The sequence below is a fragment of the Protopterus annectens genome, chromosome 1.part0 (assembly GCF_019279795.1).
Source record: "Protopterus annectens isolate FY-2018-M chromosome 1.part0, PAN1.0, whole genome shotgun sequence".
NCBI classification, from domain to species: domain Eukaryota; kingdom Metazoa; phylum Chordata; order Ceratodontiformes; family Protopteridae; genus Protopterus; species Protopterus annectens.
Genome location: NC_056725.1, coordinates 1717035692 through 1717058944, shown reverse-complemented (window position 1 = coordinate 1717058944; position 23253 = coordinate 1717035692). Strand labels below are relative to the sequence as shown.

General features: G+C 39.0%; 1 protein-coding gene across 1 annotated transcript in view; it reads left to right on the top strand.

Annotated features, from left to right (window-relative positions):
- The window catches only part of ADGB (androglobin), a 4124629-nt gene that overhangs the window by 2914796 nt on the left and 1186580 nt on the right, over positions 1 to 23253 (top strand). Inside the window, exon 25 of the mRNA XM_044074542.1 lies at positions 11914 to 12048. Coding sequence (XP_043930477.1) covers positions 11914 to 12048 — 135 coding nt within the window. The remainder of the gene's footprint in view (positions 1 to 11913; positions 12049 to 23253) is intronic.

Genomic DNA, 23253 nt, shown 5'->3' with positions numbered 1-23253 from the left:
TTTTGTAGCCCAAGCACAGTGCATTTCAAACTTGTATGCCTGCAAAATAAGCAAACTAAATTAAAAAATATATATATAGTGTAAAAAGACTTCATCCTGACATTTTTATTAACAGCTAAATAATAACATACTGTTAACATTCAATAGAAGGAAACCAATGATGGCATGAGATGAACATTGATGGCTCAGATGGTAGTGCTCCTGTTTAGTACAATCAGTTTCATTCCTGTATACTACATTTGTCTGGTAGTCCAGGGGACCACTGAGGAGCCTAGCTGAAATTTCCATTTGCCCCAAAGCACTGTGTGGTTAGGGACTTGCTTAAGGATTGGGCATAAATATGAGGCAAAAGCAGAGATGTACTACAGAACTGGTAATAAGCAGGCTAGCAGTTGCTTTGGAAGATTAAGTGTACTGCTACCTGTATTTAAGGTACAGGGTTTAACTGTACAAAGTAACTTAATTAGATAGGGACACATGCACAGATACTCACACCTTCTGTCTGCCTATATGCTACATTCCTGTAAACTTGCTGCTAGAATTTCACACACCACACACCTTCTGTCTACCAGTGTGCTGCTTTCCCATTCTCTTGCTGTTACAATTTCAAACACACACACACACGCGCACATACACACACACACACACACACACACACACACACACACACACACACACACACACATACACACACACACACACACACACCTACCTACCTACCTTCTCACACTCTACATGTGTGCTGCATTCCTATTTCCTTGCTGCTGCAATTTTACACACACACACACACACACACACACACACACACACACACACACACGCACACGCGCATGCACCTTCAGTCTATGTGCTGCTCTACCGTTCCCTTAGGTTCATAGGTTAGTACTAAGCTAACTGCCCTTGTGAGCCATTTTAAGCCTAGACAATTATCCCTTTTGAGACTCAAACCATGCACCTTGTGTTTGTAAGGCAAACACCTTAACCATTAGGCACCCTCCCTTGCCGCTGCAATTTCACACAACCACATATACCTTATCTCTGTCTGTGTGATGCATTCCCATTCTCTTTCTGCTAGAATTTCAAGAACTTTTCCAATCCAGTGGTGGTAGCCCTTAATTGTTTTAAATGTGGGAGCATGATGTGAACTTTTGGAAGGACAGAGGTCGTCCCTATGGTGTCACAGGTGCCAAGATGAAAGGATAGAACCATTCTTACAAAAATCCTTTCATGGGCAGGATGCTAGTACTGGCATAAAACTCCCTGAAGTTTGCCTGGATGGCCCCCCAGATGGTTTTCCCTTTTGGATCTAAGGGAGTACCAGATCCTCATCTCTAGGGAATGAACAGGCACAAGTCTGATGGGAGGAGTTGGCATGCAGTCGGGGGGGGGGGGGCTAGGAAAATATATATGTTACAAGAATCGCAATATAGTGAAAGGATGCTATGGAGAATAGATTTGGATAGGATGGAAGAGGAAGAGAGGAGATGGAAGAGTATAAAAGGAAGAATATATATATATATATATATATATATATATATATATATATATAAATGAAAGGGTATATATACAATTTTAGGCAAAGAGGACTGCATGAGGGGAAAAATCAACAGACAGGGGAAAGAATAAAGGGTACACATGGAAGGGTGAATATAATTATGTCCCTATATTGATCATATTCCATATCTTATGACTACATCATTTGTTCAGACTGAATAAAAAGATTGTTGTGTGCACTTATGAAATTGCACATCTGTATGAAATGCCTGCACTGTGTTGGAATTAAATTATGTAAACTACAGACAGAAGATAGATTTTGTCTGAGAGAGAGAATTAATGATAGTTAGACAGATAGATAAATCAGCAGATGGAGAGACAGATAGAAGATAAATCAGCTATTCTGGATCACCTAAATAATTCCAACAGTCATAATATAGCAAGCATGTCTGTAAAAGTTATTCTGATCTGTATGAGCCTGCAATCCATACAGCAACACGTGCTAATTGCTTTAAATGTCAGTTAAAAATGAGTTGTTAGAAACCAACAGATGGTGCACTAGAAGTGAGAAGTATTTAATAAAATGCAGGCTAACATTTTGATATAGGACACAAGATGGTTCTCATTTATTGTCATACTGATGAACAGTAGTCTTAACATAAACAGGCTTCAGTTGTAAGGCTATAACATTACCCAGATATAGAATACATTTTGTCTGTATATGGTACACAGTATCAGAAATGGCACTATTATTATTGAAACAAATTGCCTCACAGGAGCAGAGGGCAATATTCATTCTATTACATACACAAACCCATTGTATTTATTTATTAGAGGAACATAGTTTTGTGTAATTTGTTCTTTATTAGCAAAAGAAAGCAACACAGCAGTGTAATAAATGCTAATATAACCAAAGAAAACTAAAAGATAAGTACCTGGATAAAACTAAAAAATTGAACATCAGGCCACTTCCTCCTGCTAGTTCATAAATATTTTTTACTCTGTTATTAAGTATCAGTGTCTTAATCAATTGTTGGTGTGAAATTTAAAAAAGAAAGTTAACTGTAATGCTGTGGAAATTTACTTACGTGGAAATGTAATAATTAACACTTTCGTCATTGTAATCATTTGCTTACCATCAGTTTCTATAGGCAGTGGAAAGAGATTCACTGCAATGGACCTTTTGGAATTGCCACATGAAATGCTAAGATCTCACAATTTATAAACAATATAGGTCCATACAGGTTTCACAGTGCTGAAGGACTAATTTCTGTTCATTGTCACTGTCCTAATCTCCAGAAATCATATCTTTAGAATCAAATTGGGAGAAAAGCTAACCTTTGTATTGGGAATTAGATAGGCATTATGCACTAAAAACTATTTATCCTTTGATGAACTGGTATTTTAATATAATTTTTGATAACGTATAACTTACCATCCCTGTAGAAGATAGTGCAGCTGTACTTGGGTATACTTACTGTAACAATAGATCTTTGAGGAGGGGTCACTGTAACACTAAGCTACCTTTTCGCCACCCGTGTCTTTGAAGAATTTGTTACTGCTTACATTTGTTTATAAAAATTTTAAGTTACAGTTTGACAGATGTCAGAAGATATAATAAAACTTAAAACATTTATAACACCCTTTTTGTTTATTGTATTTTCTTCAGTTATTTTCTTTTGTTATAATGCCAAGTTACAATCCTGTTTTCTGTTGTTGCTTATGTTTATCAACATTCCACAGTTGTTATTGAAAAGCAGTTTACAATTTCTACATGGATTTCAGATGCGTTATCTGCCACTGGATTTATTTGCTGCATTTCTTAACAGAAATGAGCCCTCTTTACTAAATATACTGAAAATCTGGCTTCTGCATTGTTCTATTTTAAAATCTTTGTTCTCACGATTTTGCTATTTATAGTTGCAAAAAGTTTTTACTTTTTTGTTCCCACTGACTGCTGAAGATCACACCCTCTGCTGGTCTATAATCCTTCCATTTTCTATCACCAAAGTGAGAGCAAACTGAGAGAGTCTATCCTTTAAGCAGCTATTAGGAGTTTTTTTTTGTCTGTTAGCAGCCTGGAAACATGCTCTGGATTCAGGATGCAGCAGGTATCAGCAAAAGTATGGCACTTGCTTTTGTGATTGATTTAACCTGTCAGGACAGCCCTGCCCTCCCTGAAGCCAGTCTTCTCTGTCTACTGGGAATTCAACCACATGACATGGGTACTTCAGGCATGTGCTTCCATACCGTTCACCAGGGACAGTCAAGCCACTTTAACTGTGTAATTCTTCTACCCCCCCCCCCCCCATGTCAGCACAAGCAGGTGTCCAAGCTGTTACTCAAACTTACATTTCATCTCTGCACCACCAGAGCTCACTTATATTTGCAAAAGGTTGACTGCATTGTTGTTACTAAAAGGTTAACTTCATACCCATTCTTTTGGTGTAATCTCTCCAAGTATTTTGGGTTCCTAATACCATGTTGAGAAATGACCCCATTCCTAAGTAATGCTATAATTAAAGTTCACGAAGTGTTGTTTCAGTATTTGATGTTAGCCAGAAGTGCTCTTCACAGCACCCACAATGTGTCCAAGATTGACTCCTGCCATTCATATTGAGTTTCATGCATCAATAGCTTATGTAATTATGACTGTAAATTATTTTGTATTAGTCCCATTTTTGCTATTACTATTGGAACTGTCTGAATATGTTTCTTCCACATTGTTATTGTTTCTGCTTGCAAATCCTGATACTTTATGACTTTGTGTCTCTCTGTAGATATGACATAATAAGTGGTGGGTTTGGCTTAATGATTAAGGTCTTCACCTTATGGACACAAGGTACAGGGTTTAATTCTGACCTCAGGTTATTGGCTAGGCTTAAAATGGCCCTTCAGAGCAGTTAATCTAATTTTCCCGTATGAACCTAAGACACTGTAGTCACTAGGTGTAGCAATTTCAATCACCAGTGTTACTTTTGTCTTTTTTTTCATGGAATACTATATCTGGTTTTCTCACATCTGTTTTTTTGAACTGTTGGTAATGGGTAATCCCATGTGATATACACTTCATCATTCTCTATAATGGTTTGTGGTTCATGATTCCAGTGACTGTAAACTCTGCCTGCATCAATTCCAGTATATAGTTTAACATCATCATTTAGGATGGCATACATGTTCATTCGTAAGGAGGAGTATCATTTTTCCTGTTGTTAATCAAGGGTGCATTTAAACAGTTCTTACGTGGGTCTATCTCTTTTGGTAAATATATTAATACTTTTAGCTAGACGTTAGGGACTACATCTGGGCCTGGGTTTTCCATTTAGGAGCTTTTCTTAATTTTGGTTCAGTTTCTCTGGCTGTTACTTCATCCCATTTCATATCCTGTACATTTGAACATCTTACTGTTTCTTTTAATTTTTCTATCAATTCAACATCTTTGTTATGTTTCACATGGTATTCATCAGTATTTCTCCAAATGTGTCTATTTCTTCTTTTTGGTGGCTTTTATATTCCTTTTGCTTTGTTTCCCATTTCTCTATAAAACCTTTTTGGGTCATCAGTAAATTGCTTATTTTGTACTTTTTCTTTATATTTATCTGCATATCTTCTAATTTTTTTGCCTGTGCTGATATCTTTAGTTTATTATTCACAATAGTTTATGATAGATCCTGGTAGTGGGCATTGCTTTTTATCACAACCATCCTTTTTTTGTTTTTTTTTGTTTGTATTTTTGTTGAGCTGTTCCTTCTTCTATATTCTGCTAACAGTGACACCTCTTGTCTTAATTACTTTGTAGTTTTCTCCATTCGATGCTTCCATTATGGTATTTTATTTCTTCCCTTCTTTTCCCTTATTGCTCTATGTTTTTGTATTAAGACTTTTATCTGTTATTAACTCAGCGGCACAGTGATATATCCTGTTTATAAACTTCAGTTATATCTCATAAATTTCTGTTAGTATTCTTGATTAATGTGTTCATCTGTTTTATTAGACTTCTAACATTTTGGGTCTTATTTATTTTCTATAATCTAGTTCTTTGATTGTAATATGCCTCTCCCTCTGTTAAATCAAGCAACTATTTCTTCCCTTAGATCAGTGGTCTTCAACCTTTTTTGCACCAAGGACCGGTATCAATGTAAGACAATTTTCCATGGACCGGCCATCTCACGGCGCACATAATAAAGTAGATATTTACTTATTATTTATTTATTTATTTGACATGTGTTTAACGAGGAGGCCAGACCCAGGGAGAAAAGCTCCAATGTTCAATAAAAAGACAGTTGGCAATAATTACCAAAAAAAGTGTACATTATGCTTAACAGCATAACACTGATCTACTATGGTTGAGAGGTAAGTAAACCTAATGGCAACCTTACTGATTTTATGTTTATAAGAGCAATATTTAAAATCTGTCCCTATTATTTGGCTCTGTCCAGCATACCTCTCAGCTGTACAGATTTTCACAGGATGCCAGGATTTTTGCCTCATATTTTTGGTCTTTTTCTCAGAAAATTGTTGTTTTCTGGCAAATCACTGGTAGATCATTGAGGATGAAGTCATAAAATAATGACAGGCAGTTGAGGTCATACTTCATACCCTTCAGAAAATTCATGCTGATGCAAAACCTGTATTTCTATCAACATTCGAAGTTTGCAAGAGGAGTACTTAAAAGGGTTCCTATTTTGGGCTTTTTCCAGATTTCTTGATCTAAGTAAGAGTCTGAGAGGTATTCATACCTCTTAACTGTACAGATGTTCACAGAATGTCTAGATTTTTCCCTCAGAGTTTTGGTCTGTTCCTCATAACTTTTGTGATTTTCTGGCAAATCACTGGGATAATCTGAGGACTGAAGTCACTAAATAATGATACACATTTGTATTTCAGATCTCATATCCTTCAGAAAAATGCATGATAAGACAAATTCTGTTATTCTAGAAACTTGCTATGGTTATAAGAGTAATATTTAAAATATGTCCCTATTTGTCCTCCCATTCTGTTAGGCTTTGTCCAGATTTGTTGCACTACTAAGAGGTTGAGAGATATGGTGTGTGTGTGTGTGTGTGTGTGTGTGTGTGTGTGTGTGTGTGTGTGTGTGTGTGTGTGTGTGTGAGTGAGTGAGTGAGTGTGTGTGTGTGTGTGTGTGTGTGTGTGTGTGTGTGTGTGTGTGTGTGTGTGTGTATGACAGAGAGAGAGGGGGTGAGAGAGATGGAGAGAGAGTGAAGAGTGAGAGTGATCGCTGGCAGCAGCAGCAATAAGGTTTGTGTACCTTTCACCCATACCACACACACACACACACACACACACACACACACACACACACACACACACACACACACACACAGTCTCTTTTGCATTCATGCACGCATTATCTTACACACATCACTCTCACTCTTTTCCGATCTCTCACTACAGTCACTCCCTCATTCATACCTGCATTCACTCACACATCACTGTTACTCTCTCCCGATCAAACACACAGACATTCACATTCTCATTCATACCTGCATTCATTCACACATCGCTCTCACTCTCCCGATCTCACACACGCACACACACACACACACACACACACACACACACACACACAGTCACTTCCTCATTCATACCTGCATTCATTCACACATCGCTCTCTGTCACACCCACACGCCACACACCCACTTACGCATTTATTCATACGTCACTCTCACTCTCCCGATCTCACACATACACACACACACACACACCCGCGCGCGCACACACACACACACACACACACACACACACACACACACACACACACACACACACACACAGTCACTTCCTCATTCATACCTGCATTCATTCACAAATCGCTCTATCACACCCACATGCCACACACCCACTTATGCATTCATTCATACATCGCTCTCACTGTCTGTCACACCCACACGCCACACATCCACTTACACATTCATTCATACATCTGTCTTACTCCCGATCTCACACATACACATACACAGTCACTTCTTTATTCACACCTGGATTCATTCACACCGCTCTAACTCTTACGATTTCTCACACACACACACACACACACACACACACACACACACACACACACACACACACACACACACACACCCACAGATTATTTTGCTTTCATGCACACATTCACTCACACACACACAGACAGACACATAAACACACTTATACAGGCATTCACTTACTTACCTGACAGCCCGGTACCAAGTGCTCCATGTCCCGGTACCGGTCCGCAGCCCAGTGGTTGGGGACCGGTGCCTTAGATCATTCTCTTCCAAACTGAGAGCACATTCTTTGCTCTGTGTTTCCTGTGGGGATTCTACAGAAAGCTCCAGAACATCTTCCTGTGACATATCGTCTTCAGCTACATCCTGTGTCATCTACTTCTCCTTCATATGAGAAATCATTGACCCATCACTCCACAGCATTGCACATGTCAGAGTTGCCACTGTTTCCTGCTCCTTTCTTTGCTGTGCAACTCCAACTAAGCTTTTGTACCAATTTCTTGCTGAAGGATTTAGAACATCAGGTGGCGAGTTAACTACCTCCTATTCCACCTGTTTCTCTTTAGTTTGGGGACTCATTGTTCCATCATGCTGTGACATTAACTGTATTGTATTTACTATACTAATCCTTCATTTCACAGGTAATCCATAACTTCAGTCTCTATTTCTTTTACTTTTCCATTACTAATCCTCTTTTCTACTTTCCCAGTTTTTTTCTCCTTATTTTGTATTGTAAAATTCTCCATATCTGGGTGCTTTTGCTTGTATATCTTTGGTGTTGTTTTTTCTGTATTGATTAGTTTGGCTTTCTCCTCAGTTCTAAATCTCCCATTATCTGTTATTCCACAGACCTTGAGACCACCAGACCCCTGGCTTACCTGGTAGCAAAGAGGGTATATATGCAGGATGAAGGATTACAGTGAGGACAGGAAACCTGTGTGCCACGTCTGCTGTATTACAAAAAGTAGTGGCTTGTTTGATGTGTGAGATGATTTGACCACTGTGGGAGCATACAGCACATATTGCTGGGAAGCTGTCACCACCTCCAACATGACACACTTCTGTATGCTGTAGCCCTCTGCACCTGGCGACTCTCCTCAAGCCTCAAGTCTGTACCAGGAATGTGCAATGGAAGTGATGAGATTGTCCTCCATACCCTTTCCCTAAGAGATGTGATCAGGGTAAACCTGATTATTCCTTTCCATATACCTGTCAGCTCCTCCAGTACTTAGGCAGTAATCAAACTTGTATCATTTTTATTATAGTCAGTACACACTCTGTCTACTGTACAAAGCCAACAAAATGTAAATATAGAAGAATTGTTCTCCATTCTCCATTAGTAACAACCAAATGGGATGGGCTGTTTGGTTCTTGAGGAAGATTATGTTATTACATTGGCAAATTCTCTCTCCGAGAAAAGTGATTAATGTAGCGGGTAAACCTAAATGTTATAATTTGCTATTACAGTGACCTCTCCTTGAAGATCTACTGCTTATGGTAAGCATGCTCACACATAAATATACTTGGGCTGTACTTTACTTTGCACTAATTGCAGGGTTTGTAATAATTTCTGGCTCTTTTTTTTTCTGGGTGTGCCTCTGAAAATAAATTTATGACACTTATTATTTCTAATGAATCATCATGTGTATAGGGATATACATTCTTTTATACAAATTACATTTTTATAAATTCCTTTTTTCTGATATGCACAAGAGGCACTATTCATAGAATGGTGCACCAAAGCCCATAGTGATTCACAGAAACCGCTACTTAATGGGGTAAGACTGCATTGTGTAGGTATTGCATGCAAGGATTACAAATGCAGACAACCTCTTCTCCCAGACTCTGCTTGATTGCACAACCCTTCGCCATTAAATTGCCAGCTGGCCCCAAGGGGTAACCTACAGAAGTCAGGATTTGTATCGATCAACAAGTTAAAAAAATAAATAAATAAATAACCTAAAACCTCTGTCACATGGTAGGACAAGCCTTATTGGCAACTGAGTCACCTGTGGGGCAGACAACCTTGCTACAACCACCACCCCTTCCTCCACTCCCACACAGTGGCACTGTGACTCTGCTAAACAGCTGCCAGTGAGATCTCACACAGCATGCAATCCCCTCATTACCATATTATACTAATGTCACTAGCTCGACCACTATGCCTAATGAGTGAAACATCTTTATGAATCACTGATAGGTATGACAGCTAAGCACAGCAGAGCAGGGAAAACATATTCATAGACCTCATTAAACAGTGTTTCCCCACTTTGCAGTTCTGCAGTGTCATACAGGACAGCATCATGTTGGCTGCTTATGGGAGGCAGAATAAGCTGGAAACACAAGTGTCCCTGGATGAAACTTTTAGGCCGTATGGGGTGGGTGCTTTATACGCTACCATTAAGAACTGCAGTTCATGTCTGTGAATTGCAGTCATTAAAGCAGCCATACTAAACAGAGTGAACTGAGTGCATATATGCCTCTGCACACTTCAGTTGTCAGTACCTGGATCCATCCTATTCAGGGTCAGAGGAGAGCTTGAACATATTTTGGCATGCAGCAGACATACAAGGCATGGAAACCATCCCTAGTAGGGCACCATTTCTTTAAAGGGCACACACTCACACATTCTAAGGAACCCTGCTCCCACACCTGTGGAAGTGTGTTGGAGGGGCCTGCCAGTTCAACATTGGGGGGTGTGGGGGGGTGTAGCCCCTCCACATATTATAAACATTTTAAACTATACACATTGATACTTACAAGTGCAATGAATAACTGTTTCCAGAAGAGAATATATAACCATCCTATGTGGGGAGCTTCACCCCCACACCCCACAATGTGGTGAGCTGTGCCCCCCACACCCTCCCTAATATATATATACTAACTCCAAGATCACACTACAGTGGGGAAAAGGCCATATATAACTTTCAACGAAATGAGTTTCAAGTCAAATGAGTTTTCAGTGAAGTGGGCTTTCAGTGAAGTGGTCCTGGTAATTTCATTTTCAGTGAAGTGTATTTTCAGTCAAATGAAGTAGACCCGTATATATATATATATATATATATATATATATATATATATATAATATGTGTCTCTCCATATTTTTTTAAATCATCTGTTAACCAGGTAAGTGGATACATATGCCTGTTTAGGGGCAGCCCAGAATCACTGTCTGGTTAAATGTCTTACAGAGTCACACTATTTGCAAATGGGTCTAGTTTATGACCTCAAAAAGCAAATTGGCTGAATACGAAACGCCCGACATATAATGCCTGAACGCTGAATAACCCGAAACACTTATGTCCCGAAACCTGAAATATCGATTCAGGTAACTTGTTCACGATCCCTAACACCACTGTTCTAATTTCTCACAGTATGAACATTTTTGTAAGGTTAATTAAAGTTTGTAAATTATATACAAACTTTACCTAACCTTATAAAAATGTTATTACTGTGAGAAATTAGAAGTACGTTTATGTTTTCCGGTGCCCTTTTCCTTTACCAGAAAACGTAATTGTACTTCTAATATCTCACAGTATGAACATTTTTGTAAGGTTAGGTAAAGTTTGTATATTATATATCAACTTTACCTAACCTTACAAAAATGTTTGTATAGTGAGAAAACTGAACTACGTTTACGTTTTCCGGTGAAGGGAGTCCTCTGCTTGATTCAGTGCAGTGGTGTTAGGGATCTTGGACAAAAGTAGGTGATTCGCTCTTTCCAGTTTCGGGACATACACGTTTTGGGTTAGATAATGTTCGAGCGTTATGTGTCGGCTTTTCATATTTGGCCAGCTTGCTTTTCGAGGACATAAAGTAGACCCTTTGTAAATGGAGATAGACAAAATCCATCCCAAAACTACAGGACTTAGCCCATCAACTTATAATTTTAGCCCTGTAAGCTGTACTTCCATTCCTTTTACAACTACTCTCTGCTTTACTCAGACTAGTGTATCTTTCTATGTATGGATTTATGCAGTGTTTTCCCAAAGTTCATGCTGTACCCTTTCCATAGTCTTGAACTATGGCCCACTCAATGTGACGATTTCTAGGTCTTTTGTTCTTATATCCAAATAACACTAGTTTCATGGAATTACCCCACCATCGCTCCAACTTTACCTTGCAGTTTGTTTTTCACAAACTTTCTGAATCTCAGCAATAATAAGTAGGTAAGCATTCATGATGTACGTTCACACGGCATATTTAGAGGATCTCAGACTACGATATAAGTCGTGACTAAACATATTACATTTAATTTGTATATGCCAGTGTAATGTAAAATACCGAAAATACATTTGTTTCATACCAAAATAATATTGGCCTTTTAAGTAGGTGTTCTTTTATGTGTATATCAGAAATTTACAACAGTAATAATGCAGATTAGCTCACCTTCTTGTTCTTATATTTCCAGGCACATGTTTGAAAGCAACTGCAAATCTGTTCAGCTGTATCCCTGCTATGGAGATGAATGGACTAAAGTGTCTTTCAGTGATTACATTGTGACCTATTCTGATCAACCAGCAAATTCTTGGTTTCTTGTTTTCAGGTACCACCCCTGCCTTTTTTTAAATCATTGTATGGGACAGTACTTGCAGAATTCATTTTTCTGTGTTTTTTTCTAAAGAGAGTTATTTCAGAAAAAAAAAAGAATTAAAGCATTATATTTTAGTTTTAGATATGTTCCTCCAGAACTGCTGACTTCAATTCTCATATAACATGATTTGTGTAACCTTTGAAGATACTGTATTATATTTACACATTGTGTCAAGTGAAGGTAAATGTTTAATAGCTTTAGCTGACAACGGGCCACTATATTTGCAAAACTGACCACACTACTAGCATACATGGGATGAGTGCTGTGAGACTTGTTAGTGATCGTGACAACAGTACAAACACCTTAGCCATACAAGCTATGGACAACATACATGCACCAGAATAATGCAGTCAGGCCAAAGTTTTGTTTCTTCTAGATATTAAACTTACTTTTCAGAAGTTTAAACACATACAGGGTACCACGAAGCTTAAAAATAGTTTACTAGGAACAAGGGAGTTGTACAAGAACAAATATTTTCATTACTGTAGAAAGTATTCTCAAAACCTTTTTTTATATATAGGGGCAAATTTGTGGTCGCATATCCAATTATCTAGGTTGCATTTGAATAGGGTCAGTGAGGAGGGAGTCTATTCCAGAGAAGCGGCAGTCACTGGGAGACATAACTATCTCTCCAGCATGATCTGTTAATGTCAGAAGCTAGGTAGAAATCTCTAGAGCAAGTGACTCTTGAGCCATTTGATTTGCGGATATGCAGCATTTCCATTAGAGCAGGGTTGGAAATTGCCCTATAGGCCAGGCAAAGGACACCTCTCAGCAGCCTATAAGATACAGAGTAAAGTGAAAGGGTTTTCAGCCTGTCCACATATGTCATGGTTTGGAGTCCCTGTATTTTCTTAGTGAGAAGCTTCTGAGGTCTCTTCAGCTGCTGCAGGTGTCTGGTGAGAAACATGCAAAAGGGTGCATTATTCTCTATTAGTGGTCTAATGAGAATCAAGTACAGTGGAGTTATAACATCCCTTGACCTGGATGCTATGCCCTTGTTTATGCGGTGTGCTATGTAGAAGGCTTTCCTTACCACTGTGAAAACTTGGTGGTCAAAGTTCAGATTGCTGTCAATCTGTGTTAGTAATAAACCAAGCACCGAGTCGGTGGATGTTTTACCATTAAACAACTCCTAGCTGTTCACAGTTGGTCCTGTTATTCTGTTCTACAGTTGTTGCCCATCGCATTTATTTGAATAAACCAAGCAAACCACATAACGCACACACTCAGGTCACTCCACACCAAGTACAAATATGACTCTGTCATTGTCCATGTAGGTTTGAATGACCTGAGATGTACCTCCCTAGACTACATGAAAAGAGACATGGAGGAGCTCTTCGATCTTGTAGCCCAGGCAGGTATGACCCTCGCCCTGAGTAGCATCCTGCCATCACCCAGAATGATACCACAGTACAAGGACAAAATGATTGACTTCAACAATTGGCTAAGCTTCTGGTGTCATCCTAAGGGAATCTAGTATCTGTCTGCCTGGGATGACATGATCAACAGACCACACTGCTTTGCCAGAGATGGCCTGCACCTGTCGCCCTTGGGATTCCGGATACTGGCAAAGGCTCTTGTCACCCCTATATTGCCTTTTTAGGCAAGGTTCAAATGACAAATTCACCACTGTAACAGGTACAAGCAAGCAAAACCTGAGGGTAATGCTACTCAGTGCTAGAAGTCTAAACCTCAAAATGCACTCACTTGAGGCAATCCTTAAAATGGAGAACATCGACATCTGTGCAGTGACAGAGACCTGGTTCAAAACTCCAGAGAGCACCCCTGCATTACCAGGTTATAATTCATACCACACCTTTCGGCCACCTAACCCAGACCGAAACACTAAAGGTGGAGGTGTGTCCATATTCATTAAGGATATCCACACCTCCGAATCTAGTTGCTCAGCATAATGCATCCAAGATTATCCAAGTTCAACTAACTCTGGGCAAAACCGCAATCCAGATTGTAGCTTGCTACAGACCCCCCACCATGCCCCAGGATTCCCATTCCTCTTTTCTTGATACACTGGAAAATATTATGGTACAACCCAACACCCTAATAATGGGGGATTTTAACTACCCCACCATTAACTGGGAAAACTACTCGTATACCAACTCTTTTGCTCAACGTTTTCTGGAATTCATCAATTCCAACACCTTGGATCAACTTATCCACACCCCCACCAGGGGCAGCAATATCCTAGACCTGATCATCACCAACATGGGTGACCGGTGTTCCACACCAGAGGTCAGCTCCTCATTGGTCAGATCCAACCACAAGCTAATCACCCTAGACATCTACATCCCGCTCCCACCCCCCCACCCCCCAATTAGGAAAACAACTGTGAAAAATTTCTCCAAAGCCAACTTCACACTTCTTAAGACAGAAGTGGCAAACATCACGACACCCATGCAGATGGACAGTGGAGGTACGACTGCTGAATCCTACACAAATGCACTTTATAATCACTTACATGAGTGCATGGATCGTGCTATCCCTAACAGAACCAAGATGCTATCCTCCAAAAAAAGGAAGCCAATCTGGTGGTCTTCTGCCATAAGCAAACTCTACAACAAAAGAAAGAAACTGTTGCAAAAAAGAGTAAAATCCCATGATTGGAGGAACTCCCTGGTCAGCCTCAGTAAGAAGCTGAGATCCCTCATAAAATCCTCCAAAGCTAGTTATGAAAACAAAATCGCCACTGATTCTAAAGACAACCACAAAGCATTCTATAGCTATGTCAAGAATCTCAATGGCAACACTCAGACCTGCTCTGGGTTACAGCACAATGACACTAAATATACAGAACCAACTGATATTGCCAACATTATGGCAGATAGGTTCAGTGCTAACTTTACCCCCCTCTTACCCCCTAAAGGGCCCATCTTTATACCGGAAGAATGCAAGGTTCCTGTAATCACGGCTGCACAGGTAAAAACCTCACTCTCCAAAGCCAAGAAGACAGCATCCATGGGACCTGACAACATCCCAGGCTGTCTTCTACATGAACTACAGAATGAACTGGCACCCCACCTAAGTACCATGTTCAATCACAGCCTCACCTCAGGCTTTGTACCCATTGAATGGTGCACCATGACGGTTATCCCACTCCACAAATGGGGAGGCCACAACAGTCCCGGGGAACTGCCGCCCCATTAGCCTGACGAGCCTGGTCTGCAAGGCCATGGAACGTATCATCATGGAACCCATAAACAAAGACATTGGAAATCTCCAAACTCTGGACCCCCACACAGTTCGGGTTTGTAAAAGGCAGATCATGTCTCCTAAACCTGATAGACTTCTTTGAAGCAGTCACCAAAGCCATAGATGAGGGTAAGGTGGTTCACACAGCCTATCTAGATCTCGCCAAGGCATTCAACACCATCCCCCACTCTGGAATTATAGATAAACTCACTAAACTAAGTATAAAGCCCTATGTCACAAGATGGGTTGCCAACTGGCTTACTGACAGAACCCACACTGTGAAAGTAGCAGACTCCAAATCCGACTTCAGACCAGTGACAAGTGGAGTACCACAGGGTTCAATCCTGGGTCCTCTCCTGTTTGGTATCTACTACTCTGAAGTACAGGCTAACACAGAAGGTCTTTGGCTAACGAAGTTCGCAGATGACTGCAAACTAGGAGCCATAATTGAAACTCCTAACGATGTGGACATCCTAGAAAAGGGCCTCACTGAGACAGATGCCTGGTGTCAAAGCCATGGTCTCAAGCTCAATGCCAAAAAGTGCATTGTCATTCCCTTTGGTAAAATCTCTATACCCATGAACTACCACATAGGCGGTAGTCTACTTAACACCATAAGTGTGATAAGAGACCTTGGGACACAGGTGGACAGTAGCCTATCCTTTGATAATCACATTGCTGCAGTGGTCAGGAAATCCTTCTACGTGGCACTCCTCATCACAAAAGGTTTCTCATCCAGAAAAAAAGAGGTCATTGTTCCCCTCTACTCATCACTCATTAAACCCATTATAGAGTACAACGCCCCTTTTGGTATGTATCTCATAAGACATCTACAACAACTGAAAAGGCTGCAGAAATACCTCACAAAGAGGATTACTGGCCTGAAACAGATGCCCTACGCAGACCAACTCAAAAAACTCCAGCTTTACTCCGTCGCATATCGCCTACTCAGAGGTGATCTCTGCCTAACATACAAAGCTATGTCAAACCCAGAGCTGTTCGACATGCTCCACTTAAAGAAATCCCAATCCCTCCGAGCTACATGCTCTAGGGACCTAAACCTTTTTACCACAATAAACAGAACATGCTGCAGGGATAGATTCCTGTCCCAGAGACTTCCCATACTCTGGAACAGACTAGCTATCTATGTCAAACAGAGCTCTTCATTAGCACTCTTCAAGAAAAATTCTGATGATTGGATGGGTAATAAGAAATTCACCCCGGGGATCACTTCTGTGGTTCTGCTTGACAGGGGCAAAGGAAAATAATGTTCTTGGGTGGTGAAAGCCAGGGTACCTTTTTGTCTAGGCTTGTATAGGCCCAAGGGCCAATAGCCTAGTACCTACCTATGAACCTATGAACCTATGAACTGAGTAACATAAAAGATTTAATAAAACAAACAAAGCTTTCAGGTCAAAAACACTTCATCAGTGTTAACATCATTTCCTACTAAAACATATTTAAATGATTTCAGATATATCACAGCCAGTCAAAAACAATATCTAATTATCTTAAAGATGTATTACAAAACATTTGAAATTTACATAATTACACCCTTATAAAAATAAGACATTCATATGATGAACCAATTGTGTATTATATTTTTAAAGAAACACAAATATGTATAATATATATATATATATATATATATATATATATATATATATATATATATATATAAATATAAATACAGACACACACACACACACACACACACACACACACGTTCTTCATGTGTTTTATCTCAGGCAATTTTGTCTATATTTAAGTATTGGTTTTAGGGTCTATATTATAACATCGAAGTCTAAAAACATCGAATGTTATAATATCGACCCCATTCAATCGAAACACCAGAAAACCGAACAGTCAGAATAGCAAATTTTTCCCCAGGGAAAAAATTTGCTGTTCCGACAAACATACACACAACTCAAGCACACCAAAATAAATAATCCACACACATACACTTCACGAAACGCTACACTAAACCAGACATACACCACTAGCTACCCACTTACCTTAACCCAACCCTAACCCTAAGGTCCCTATCGCACACTCACCTTACCCGCTCCCTAACCCTAACTCACCTACCCCACCCTAACACTTACGTCCATACAATCTCACATTTACCTGACCCGTGCCCTAACCCTAACTCACCTAACCCATGCCCAATCGCACACTCACCTTCATTCGCACACTTACCTTAACCCAGTCTGTAACCTTCGCTCCACAGTTGAGGAAATAGCGAAGTTGCAGAAACGGCCCACTGAATACTTTCCCTAGGAAAGTATTCGGTGTTCTGCAGCTTCGCTATTTCAAGCATTCGCTCTACTGGGTTCGATATTATAACATTCGAAGTTTTTGAACTTCAATGTTATAATATAGACCTGTTTTATACATACCATCTGGTTCAAGCCAGGTATTTGATCTGCACATAACATTAAAATCCACTTTAATTCTTTCATTTCCAGTCTATTATTTATATCACCTCTCCTTATTCCCTTGCCAACCAAATCTATAGCTCTAAACATAAAGCAATGTGATGAGTCAGTTTCACTTATATGTTTACCTAAAGCACTGGTCATTATATTGCGCCCAATATCTGAGTTGTGTTCAATTATTCTGTCCTTGAGTCTTCTAGTTGACTTGCCAACATAAAAACTATTGCATTGTTTACAAGTTGCCAAATAAACAATATTTGTTGAATTACAAGTTGCTATACATTTAAACTCAAATTTCTTACCAGCTTTTGTATAAAAATGGTTGGCATCTTAATTGCTGTAATTACAGCAGAATAATTAAACACAACTAAGATATTAGGTGCAACATAATGACCAATGCTTTAGCTAAACATATAAGTGAAACAGACTCATCACATTGATTTATGTTTAGAGTTATAGATTTGGTTGACAAGGGAATAATGAGAGGTGATGTAAATAATAGATTAAAAATGAAAGAATTAAAGTGGATTTTAATGTTATGTGCAGATCAAATACCTGCCTTGAACCAGATGGTATCTTTAAAACTGATACTTAAATATAGACAAAATTGCCTGAGATAAAATACATGAAGAACTTGTGTGTGTGTGTGTGTGTGTGTGTGTGTGTGTGTGTGTGTGTGTGTGTGTGTGTGTGTGTGTGTGTATATATATATATATATGTATGTGTGTGTATATATATATATATATATATATATACACATATACATATGTGTGTTTCTTTAAAATATAATACACAATGTTGCTTCATCATATGAATGTGTTATTTTTAATAAGGGTGTAATTATGTAGATTTTAAATGTTTTGTGATATATCTTTAAGATAAGTAGATATTGTGTTTGATTGACTGTGATATATTTGAAATCATTTAAATATGTTTTAGTAGGAAATGATGTTAACACTGATGAAGGGTTTTTGACCTGAAAGCTTTGTTTGTTTTATTAAATATTTTACGTTACTCAGTTTGCTTGGTTTATTACTATTTTATAATTTGGGAGCTGCTGTTTTACTTGAGTCTGTGGTTATACTTTCTACATTTGCATCTTCACCAAGATTTAAAGCATATTTCAAACCTGCAGGAATATATTTACATATTCACAGCCGTGCAGACCACCTTCAGAAAAGCAGTGAGGTCTGTCTACAATATCCTCCCAGGCTGACAGATACTGGATCCCCTTGGACTGACACTAGAAGCTGAGCCAGTTGATTAAGTCAGTCACTTTTTGTTTGTATTGTGGCATCATCCTGGGTGAGTGTAGGATACTACTTAGCGGTAGGGACATACCTGTCTGAGACACATAATCAGAGAGTTCTGTCATGTCTGTCTTCCTATAGTCCAGAGAGGTACGCCTCAAGTCATTCACTCCAACATGGACTATAACAGAGTCACAACGGTACTTGTTGAGTGACTTGAGTGCATGCATGATTTGTTGGATCCTGGCATCTGATAGACAGCTGACCATGACCTTCTTCTTGTCCAGTCTGGTGAGGAGGACATGTGTGTGTCTCCCTATGTAGTCAACTATGACCAAAACATTTGATGTGTTTTGCCTTATGGACTTACTTGTTGAGACACAGATGTGTGTGTTGAGGTTTGTAGTGGTTTCTTTATGCTTAGTTGTGAGTGTGTATGGTGTGCGTTTGGGAGGTCTCTGTTCTTTTGGTAGCCTTTAATGAATACATCCGCATATGTGGGTTTATGTGTGGTGACTTTTATTTGTATGAGAGGTGAGGTTTGTGTAAGAGGTAAAATATGCTGACAACATGTTTGATGTCTAGCTTGCTTTTATGGGAAAGAATTGACTCCAATTCCACAGTGTATTTGCATCTCTCACATAGTTTGTTAGTTTGCTTTAGGAGTAAGTATACATGAAGCAGTTGCTACATTGTCTCAAGATGCCCATATCAATCAAGTGGTAGGAGAAATTATAAGAAATTGCCCATCCATTGTGGCAGGATGTTTCTGAATGTGGTATTTGGGAAGGAAGTGAGCCACCTGAGTTAGTCACACTCAACAAAAATGAAGCAATAAATAATTCAATTAAATACAGCTATCAGAGTGCAGTGCTGTCTTAAAATCTACTTATTTTTCAGTTTTTTTTTTTTGCAGTGGATGCCTTGGATTTCAGTGTAGATGCACTCCAGACCTCTGGTTTAAGTTGTCAAATGTTGAGCAACTCCGCTAAACTCCATACAAACACGCACAAACACGATGCTTATATACAGGCAAGTTTAAACACTTTTAACACAACTATCAATGGGAAAGCCTGAAACTGAGCCTTTCTCTACCAATCTCCAACTCAGATTGGTTGTGAGCTGCACACTTCTGCCATAAAGGTGGAGGGAGGCTCTCTTAATGTAAGATGGCTTGTTTAAGAGCACAGTGATACCAAACAGTTTAGATTCAGCAGGTCTGAATGAAACGCAGTTTCAAAGTGCAGAGTAAAAAGCAGTCACAAACAACAAAAATAAAGCAGAAATTCAGTTAAATACAGTTAACAAAGTACAGTGCTGGCTTAAATATGCTTATTTTTTACTTTTCTTTAGTGGATGACTTGGATTTCAATGGAGATGCACTCCACAACTCTGGCTAAAGTTGCCAAATGCTGAGCAGCTCCAGTAAACTAAGCGCAAACCCATGCAAAATGGGAGGCCTGTATAAAGGCAAATTTAAAGTCTCAACACAACCACCATTGGGAAAGCCCCAAACCGAGCCCCTCTCCAGCAATCCTCAACTCAGACAGGCCCTGAGCTACACACCTCAAGAGTGCAGGAAGGCCCTCCCAATGCAAGATGGCTAGTCTAAGAGCACAGTGATACCAAACAATCTAGATTTGGCAGGTCTGAATCTAGCCTATGCTATGTAAAGCAAGGAAACACAATTTCTAGTTGGGAAGGAGTAAGGTAGAGTCACTTAAAGGTCAAAGTGAGAGTGTTTATTAGTTTACTGTTAGATGACTTGCAGTGGTACCACCCTCTGCACAAACTGGCAGCTCTTTGAACAGCTGTGAACAGTGGGAGACTGTGGAGAGTGTTTCCTAAAGAGAATTTTAAACTGGAAATGTTTTCTTATATGCAATCACTGGAACTGCATTTGTGCATTGAGCAAATGCAAGGCTTTTATGCAAGCAGTATTAAAGACTTTGATAAAGTTCAACCCTCAGGCCAGTAAGATAAAAACACAAAAAGCTATGAACCAGTAGTTCCCACCTTGGATAGTTTGAATTTAGCATTGTGCTCCCACCAGAGTGCAAAAGAACTATTCGTGCAAAAGAACTATTCCAATGTAGAACAAAGTGGCTTTGAGCTCAAGTGCAGTAACAAATCCTATACAACAGAAGTAAGAATTCCTGCAATATCAAGAATCCTTGGAAATAAGTTCACTAACCCTGAAAAATGTTCACAACACACAAAAACTTTGCAAAACAAAAATATTTTGGCAGACTCACTCAGAACAGCTTTTGCAGTATCTGAGGAGTTTAGGAAATATCAGAATATTGTTAAAATAACCTAAGAGGAGTACAGTAGCAAGCAGATGGAGTTGCTTTAACAAGTGCAGGTTGAAAAACAGTGATAAATTCAACCAAATAAATAAATGCAGCAGAGAAGTGTTAAATATCACTGAAACAGTTAAAGTAAGTACAAAGAATATATCAACATTGTAGGCCAGATTGTTTTAGAAGCAATCCAAATCTTGTAACCACAGGTGTCCAAGCCAGGCACAAGGATGCTCTGAATAAATGAACACACTGTTCCAAAAATGTAAGGTAAGAACAGGATGAAAGACTTTGATAAAGTTAAACCCTCAGGCCAGTCAGATAAAAACACAAAAAACCTTCAACCAGTAGTTATATTTTGATTTATATTTTCTAAGTAATTGTTTTTTTGTCAGTCACCAGAATTAAACTTAACAAGGCCTTACTATGTCTAGGCAATTCAGATCCTGTATCTCAGCTCAAAAAATAATTTCCTTAGTTATACTCATTTGCTTGACCAGTATTCCTGACAGAGTACTCTGATGGGAATATTTAAGATCTGACAACTCATTGCACTCCGAAAAAATATTTTCCCTAGTTACCCCTTTCTTACCCATCACATCTCCAACATTTACCATCTGCTTAAGAAAAATACTTTGGAATCTGCTTGGGGTATAAAAGTATTTATGCAAACACTTCCAGGCAAAATTACTAAATCTTCTAGATTTTGTTGAATATTTGGAAGCCATGCATATGTCTTCACATTTTCTCTTTGTGAATTGCATATCTAATCTCTCTTCCCAATCTTTCTGACATTTACTGATTGATTCCTATCATTATTGTGCAATATTTTTATATGCCCCACTAAGTATCCCTTTTTAACAGCAGTTTCTCTTCTAGATCCAATTAAAGATCCAACCAGTGCAGGTCTTCCATTTAGGATTCCCCGATTCTTTTCTCTTTGTCTGTACTCTGATACCAGTCCCTGATAGGGAAGGCAATCACTATCCTGCAGCCAAATGTATTCTTGGCCTCTTCCCATGTTTTTACCTTTTCCTCTCTAATTATTTGTTCCCAGTACCTTGGTTCCTTTGCCACCTTCCTCCAGTAAATTTCATCCCCCCTCTTGTCTGTTCTCTATACCCCTAACTGCAGTCATTCCTATTGGCAGAATCTTCTTGCTCTGTTCCCATGTTGGCTTAGTTCTTAGTATACTTTCTGCTACTTTACGAATATAATATTTGACTGTTATTATCCTTAAGGATCTGCATCCAAAATCCCATTGTTTCCTAATTCTTTGAATTACTCCCCTGCTTCATCATCATCTTTTTCCACTTTGAATTGTGGCTTTCTGCTTGTATTATGTATATGAGTGTTAACTGTGTAGCTCTAAAATATCCCCTCAGTTCAGGTAATCCTAAATCTCCTTGTTCTGTTGGGAGGATCAGCTTATCTCACTTGACTCTTGTCCCTCCCAAATAAAATCCTTCCACTCTCTATTAATTATTATCCACAACTTCTCTGGTTGATAAAAATATGCCTGATCTGTGTATAAAACTAAAGAGACTGAAAGCAAATTTACTGCTTGCATCTTGCTATCCATATTTATAGGCAAGAGATTCCAGTTTCTCAGTGTTTTCCCTCATCTTTTGTTTAGTCTCCTCCCACATATCCTTAGTTGCCATAACAGAATCCTTTTTAATCCATACTCCTAAATACTTCCTCATACACCCATTAATATGGGTATAACTGATGCAGTTCATGTGTGAGTGCAATATTTGTTTTATCTTCATTAATTTTATATCCCCCCCAAAAAAAAACCCAGAACTGTATCAGAATGTTCTACAACATGAGACGTACTTTTCTGGTTCCATCAGGTACAAAATAATATCTGCAAATAACACCTTGCCAATTATATCCTTGAATTTCTGAGTCCCTTATTTTCTTTGCCAGTGGTTCTAAATATAATGTAATAAA